General features: G+C 35.6%; 1 protein-coding gene across 2 annotated transcripts in view; it reads right to left on the reverse strand.

Moving 5' to 3' along the window:
• Positions 1-6,876, reverse strand: part of LOC112145561 (macrophage-stimulating protein receptor) — a 26,507-nt gene that overhangs the window by 1,875 nt on the left and 17,756 nt on the right. The window contains exons 12-20 of one of the 2 annotated variants that reach the window (XM_024270868.2): positions 6,046-6,192; positions 5,819-5,981; positions 5,646-5,732; positions 3,581-3,787; positions 3,433-3,513; positions 3,178-3,359; positions 2,967-3,076; positions 940-1,105; positions 718-854 (exon numbers count right to left, since the gene is read on the reverse strand). In XM_024270868.2, the coding sequence (XP_024126636.1) occupies positions 718-854; positions 940-1,105; positions 2,967-3,076; positions 3,178-3,359; positions 3,433-3,513; positions 3,581-3,787; positions 5,646-5,732; positions 5,819-5,981; positions 6,046-6,192 (1,280 nt within the window). The remainder of the gene's footprint in view (positions 1-717; positions 855-939; positions 1,106-2,966; positions 3,077-3,177; positions 3,360-3,432; positions 3,514-3,580; positions 3,788-5,645; positions 5,733-5,818; positions 5,982-6,045; positions 6,193-6,876) is intronic. The other variant, XM_036212047.1, reaches the window with a different exon arrangement.

Here is a 6,876-nt window from a genome sequence, read left to right on the forward strand (position 1 = left end):
CCTAAATTGGCCAAAGCAGCTAGCATGTAGCAAACAAGATAGCTAACCTCCAATATAGCCTGAAAAACAAAAAAAAATAGCCAAAACAGATAGTGTGTAAATTTTAGCCAAACTCCAAGACAAAAAAAAGAAAAAAACTAATACCGTGTGACTGAAATTTAAGTTAAACTGCAAAACAGCCTAAAAAAAACTACAAAAAAGGCTAAGTTAGCAAAAAACAGATAGCATATTAGCCAAATTAAAAAATAGCCTAAACAATCTTAATGCCAAAATAGTTCAAAAAATGAAATTTTTTAAAAAACTTTTAAACCACAACTTTTTAACATAATTATAAATAATAAAATGGCAGGAAAAATATTCCAGAATAAATCAACTTAAACCTTAAAAAACTTTCAATATTTTACTCTTTGTCAAAATTATACAAGTTAGAAATAAGCGCAAGATAACATCAGGCCATTATTAACAATAAAATAAAATGATCTGGAGGGCCGGATCTGGCCCCCGGGCCTTAACTTTGACCCGTCCTTTAACACCTGAGCTGATGACGTTCAAACACAAAATCTTTAACGTACCGTAACTTTTCAAGTGTTAACGCTACCGATAGCGTTAAGGATTGAAAAGATACAGTAAATGAAAGCCCATAGAGTAAAATATGCACCATTTATATGCATAAATTATCATAATTTTGACAATGGAGGGAAGGAGTGTAACCCTTACAGAGTATCAGGGCAATACTGTGGCTGAGGAAGTCGACGTCCCTTCAACAAGTAGTGTGTGATGTCATATGGGTCCACATCCGGATATGGACTCGCACCTCTGGTTAAGAGCTCCCACATCAAGATGCCGTACGACCACTGGAAGGTAGGTATGCAATCGATTAAAGATGAATTTATAACAAAAAAAAAAAACACAGGGTTCTTTGATGGTAAGCACACTCACTACATCCGACTTGGTGGTGAACTTTTGTGTTTGCAGGCTCTCAATGGCCATCCATTTGACTGGAAGTTTAGCCCGAGTGTGATTCTGAATGCTGTAGTACTCTTTATCGTAAACATCTCTTGCCATGCCAAAGTCAGCCACCTTGACGGTAAATGTTTCATCCAGCCTGTAGAGAGAAAACATATCTTCTGATGAAGTGATCAACATTTGGTAAAGCCTAAATATAACCTACAGTAGGTAAAATCCACAAAATAGGAATATAGATGTTTTAAGCTGTAAAACTCCCCACTAGATACTTTTCATACTTTTCTCAGACAGACATGGACATTTTTATACTTTTCATTTTTTGTTGGCCAAACACTTATTTTTCCTTATGAGGTCAATAGTAGGGATGTAAAATATTTAAGAAACGTGTTGAAAAAACGATCGGGCCATAGGACTGCTAATGCTAACGCTCGGTCGACCAAAGAAATACATTCATGATTAAATGAACATCTTTGTCTACTCACAGGGATTCATTTTCCAAACTCTTTTAAGGAAAAAATAATTTTTAATTTAACTATTTGTGGTCTAAAACTTCATTTTTTTCTCATACTGTTGTCTTCTTCTTGAATAAAGTGTACTTCTATAGCGCGATCGCCACCTAGTGTCCAAACTGAAATGTTTTTCCAGGAGAAGCAGAACAATGTTTACAATGTTAATGATCCGAACATTTTTGTTAGAACTTCTTTAGAGAATCTATGTATGATATTAACAATCTCATTATTTAACCAATACATTTTACAATATGTGAACTGTATCAGATTAATATAACTATTTTCAGATTAAACAGTAGATTTTTTTTATGTATTTCTAAACAAATGTGTGTAAATTTGTAAACTTAAAATTGAATCAGAAAAAATCGGAATCAAAGCGATTTAGATTCTTGTGAACCGAATCAAATCGTTTCTGGAAATTATAACCGATACCCAGTCCTAGAAAAATACACATCCCTAGTCAATGGAAATCTTGTTGCAGAAATAACTGATTTAAATTGTGTTGTCCCTTGTTTATATTTCATTAACTTTCTTTTATCATTAAAAACTTAAATAGAACAATTCTGTGAAGTAGCTTTAATAAACAAGTAAAAATGAAGCAAATATAAACTAGGAAAAAAATAACTATTTTCTTTTTATATAATTAGTCACATGAGAAAGTTTAGTGACTTTAGCTTTAAAATCTTTAGAGCTATTGAACATTTTTAACTAAATGTAATTCCCGCCCTCATTTAAAATTCTTAAAAATAAATGATGACTTTGTTTTAGCATGAATTTGATGATGAGTGTTCATGAATAGCCAAATCATTACTAGTTTTCATTTATTTGCTTGTTTTTTAAGTTTATGTGCTTCTTTTTCAAGTTCTTAAGACATTTTCGGTTTTATTATCATAGTAGTTAATTTTATTAACTTTTATTTCTCTGTCAGATAAATAAAACAGGCATATCAAAGGACAGCTCGGGTCCTAAGGAGTTAAATCACGGAGTTAGCATGTAGCAGTTAGCAGCTGCTGTTTAGTCGTCTGTCTGTTTGCAGGACGAAGAATTTAGCATTAAAAACAAACAAAAACTATATTTTTCTGTTGAAATGCCTTTAGAGGTTGTTGTTTGTGTTATGACAAACGAATAGAGACACTTGATGTCAGTTTAAAGTGTTTTTAAAAAGAGTTATTGATCCCGGATGTCTGAATCTCTGATCAGCTAGCTAGCTTAACTGAATTGTTTACGTTAGCCTTCTGCTTGAGCTGCTGCTGTTTCTGGGAATAACATTTTGTGATCTGTCCATGACATGCAGACTTCTTGTGGAGTATTTATCCAGAATAATAAGATTGATATATAATTGTAATCATAATAAGAATAAATGAAATATCCAAAATTGATCGGTGGAAAACTTTCGAGTTCAATCACGTGATCGGATCGGGACATCCCTAAAAGCACGCTCTAATTTTATGCATCAAGTCAGTAAATATTTAAGGTTTGGTTCATACGCACATGCAGTTTCGTGCAGCCAGGTCTCTGTGGACGAACTTCTTTTGAGCCAAGTACTCCATTCCTTTAGCAACCTGGAGTCCAAACCCAATCAGGTCTTTCACCGTCGGGTTCTGCAAGACAACCCCATTGTAAACCAAGACATTTTCTTGGCCCGAGTCAGCAATTTTTCTATGCTTGACCGTGCTTCAACAGGTTCCAGTCTTTGATTTACCCTTTGCTCGGACCGGATAAAATGACGCACGTCTCCGTGCTTCATGTAAGGCAGAACAACCAATGGCAGCCCCTCGTTGGGCAGCATGATTCCCAGCAGAGACAGAATGTTGGTGTGGTGGAAGCCTTTCATGATGATCCCCTCTCTGAGAAACTGGTGCACCTCGTCCAGATCTGTGATCCCTGCCAAAAAGCACCAGCGGTTAAAGGAGCAGTTCCAGCCGAGGTCCCTGAAGGACGCTTCTCATCCACTCACTGTTTAAAGATTTGACAGCACAATGGATCTCCTGCTTATTGTTATCTACGAGGTATCCGTGGTACACTGTCCCAAAGTGACCTGTGTGGAACACACAGTTTAGAAAAACGATGTAAACAGAAGAAATGAAAAACTCTGGAACACCAACCTTTTCCAATGATTTTGCTGTCTTCAATTCTAAGCTTGTCAGAGGGAATTAGCACATCTTTGACCTCCTCCAACAGATCGGTGCTCAGGCTAACTATGGAGACGTTGTCCCGGTTCATCAGTGGAACGGCCAGATGGTCGTAGCTGGCAGCGTACAATAACCCTTGGAAGGTCATTCCTCCTGAGCCTGATGTTTGATTGGACAGATCTGATAATGCACAAAACAATTTAACAAATTATTGTATTTATAATCCACATAAATGAAGGAAGTAGCGTGAATGTCAAAATTCTAGCAGCATTTTAACACATAGTGTAGCCACAAATCTGGAGAAGTGAAAAGTCTCCTAGTCCACTTTTACAGTGAATGGATCCTCGTAATACCACATATATAGGCTACAAACCAAGTATCATGGACACACGATTGTTTTGAGACTATTTTCACAGTAATCTGCTTCATCCTGACATATGACGACTACATCTGTGTATGTCTTTGTTTTCTTAGTCTGAGCTGGAATATAGCTCTAAGCTGTACGCATCAGTAGCTCCAATATTGCTCGCCATTTTTGTTGCAATATTAGGTTGGGGGTGTGAGGAGCTGCAAGCTAGCAAGAGAGTGTATAAACAGAAAGCTCTCAGAAGTAGTGCTGCCACAAACGATTATTTTAAAAGTCGACTAATCACAGATTATTTTTTCCGATTAGTCGACTAATCGGGTCATGCGCAAACTGGATCTAAAGCAAACATCTTAACCATCATTGACTTTAAGCTAACTAAAAATTAGATACATAGCATTACCTGCAATAATGTGAATGCTGTAAGCTGAATTTGGCTGAAGATGCTGAAATTGATAGCTAAAAACACTGAAATTGATAGCTATAAATGCTGACGTTGATAGTTGAAATCGCTGATGCTAATAGCTGAAAATGCTGAAGCTCATAGCAAGCTAACATATTAGTTAAATGCAAAATTAGCGTAAAAAACTGAAAAAAAACATAGGTTAGCCAAAAGAGCTAGCATGTAGCTTAAAAAATAGCTAAACTTCAAAACACCCTAAAAAACTTTTTTTTAAAGAAAAGCCTAAATTAGCTAAAACAGCTAGCGTTGAAATATTAGCCTTACTCCAAAACAGTCCAAAAAAAGCCTAAATTAGCCCAAACAGCTAGCGTTGAAATATTATCCCTATTTCAAAACAGTCTAAAAAAAGCCTAAATTAGCCCAAACAGCTAGCGTTGAAATATTAGCCCTATTTCAAAACAGTCTAAAAAAAGCCTAAATTAGCCCAAACAGCTAGCGTTGAAATATTAGCCTTACTCCAAAACAGTCTAAAAAAAGCCTCAATTAGCTAAAACAGCTAGCGTTTAAATATTAGCCTTACTTCAAAACAGTCTAAAAAAAAGCCTCAATTAGCTAAAACAGCTAGCATGTAGCTGAAATATTAGCTAAACTCAAAAATAGTCCAAAAAACTAGCAGAATGCCATTATAACGTTCAACTTTACTACACTCCGACTCCATATAATATAAATCAACGACTAATCGACTATTAAATTAGTCGTTGATTATTTTAATAGTCGATTAGTCGACTAATCGTGGCAGCCCTACTCAGCAGTAGGGAGCTGAGGGTTGCTATGCGCTAACAGCTCTACCCACAATTCAGAGGGGGATTTCTGATGAACTCCTGCCGCTCTGCAGACACTATGTCGAGCATCCTCACAATACAAAGACAACTGAGAAAGATTTGAAAAAAGCTCAAAAGATTATCAAAGTGGGAATTTAAAACTGTATTTATTTGTTTGTGTATTTGAAATATATTTATCTATTTATGCATTTGTGAAATTATGTCTAATTTTTGTGTGTATTTAAATAGCATCCATCATGTAATCATGTATAGTCACTGTTCAGTAATTGTGTTTTCAATTGAATAAAGTTCTTTAAAAATGAGAAACATTTTGATTTTTTTTTAGAGCATGTTCTGTTTTTAAAACTTCACATATTATCTTCATTTAAAAAAAGAAGTAAATCCCTGTATTTTTATTTTTATTATTCTTCATGGATTTGGAAACCTCACCGTGCCGATAGTCGCCTGTTGGAATAGAGTCATGATGGCTGCTAAAGCGACTACGCAATATTGTTGAGGGATCGTTCTTCTTGTTGTCTGCAAGTAAATAAAAACAATAGTGGTTCTCTATTTTTATTTGTTTGAGCGACACGACGAATGATGAAAGATTGAGTCGTTCCTACCTCTCTTTTTCTTCCTCAGACGAGTCATCACGAGCAGCGCCAGCCCGGCGCCTAAAACCAGCGCGGCGACGATGCCCAGAATGATGCTCACAACAACAACCAGGTTGCTGCTCTTGTCATAGTGCACTGTTCCCACATCAAACACGATTCCGTTCACCGTCACCTACAGCGGGAAAGACACCGGTCACACACGACAGGTGGCATCGGATTGGGATTTACTTTCTTACCTTGACAGGTAAACCGTCGCTGGGAATGACCAAACCTTTGGGGATCCTGCAGGTCAGCTCATTCGACAGAACCTTGACGTCACAGAACTCCTCGCCGATGCTCATGTTGATCTTCATGCAGTGGTACACGGAATTCAGCTTGTTGTGCTGTTGGTTACATTAAACAAAAAATATGGCTGTGAAAGTTGGCGCGCACGATTAATAGAACATATTTTAATATGTATTAATGACATCGAGTGTCCTGCTGTGCAGCTGTGAGATCAGCATAATAAAACTACATCTAAAATAAACTTACGTTTTCTTTTTTTACATTTTTTATTAAATTAAAGAGATAATTTGGCATTTTTTAAGTTTTTTTCTCGTAAATTTACGAGATTAAAAGTCGTAAATATAGCCTATGACTTTTAAAGTCATAAATATATGACTTTTTTCTCGTAAATCTACGAGAAAAAAAGTCGTAAATTTACGAGATTAAAAGTCGTAATATTACTTTTTTTTTTTTTTTTTGTGGCCCTAATACTCCGTCGTAGCTCTGATAAACAGACACATTTGGGTTTGTTTCTCATTAATTTACGACTTTAAATCTCGTAGATTTACGAGTAATATTACGACTTTTTTTTCTCGTAAATTTACGAGTTTTTTTCTCGTAAATTTACAAGTTTTTTTCTCGTAAATTTACTACTTTTAATCTTGTAAATTTAAGACTTTTTTCTCGTAAATTTACGAGATTAAAAATCATAAATATAAGCTTATGACTTTAAAAGTCATAAATATACGACTTCATTCTCGTAATTTAGAGGTTACGACTTTTTTCTCGTAAATTCGTAATAT

Source organism: Oryzias melastigma, linkage group LG5, assembly GCF_002922805.2.
Source record: "Oryzias melastigma strain HK-1 linkage group LG5, ASM292280v2, whole genome shotgun sequence".
Classification (NCBI taxonomy): Eukaryota; Metazoa; Chordata; class Actinopteri; order Beloniformes; family Adrianichthyidae; genus Oryzias; species Oryzias melastigma.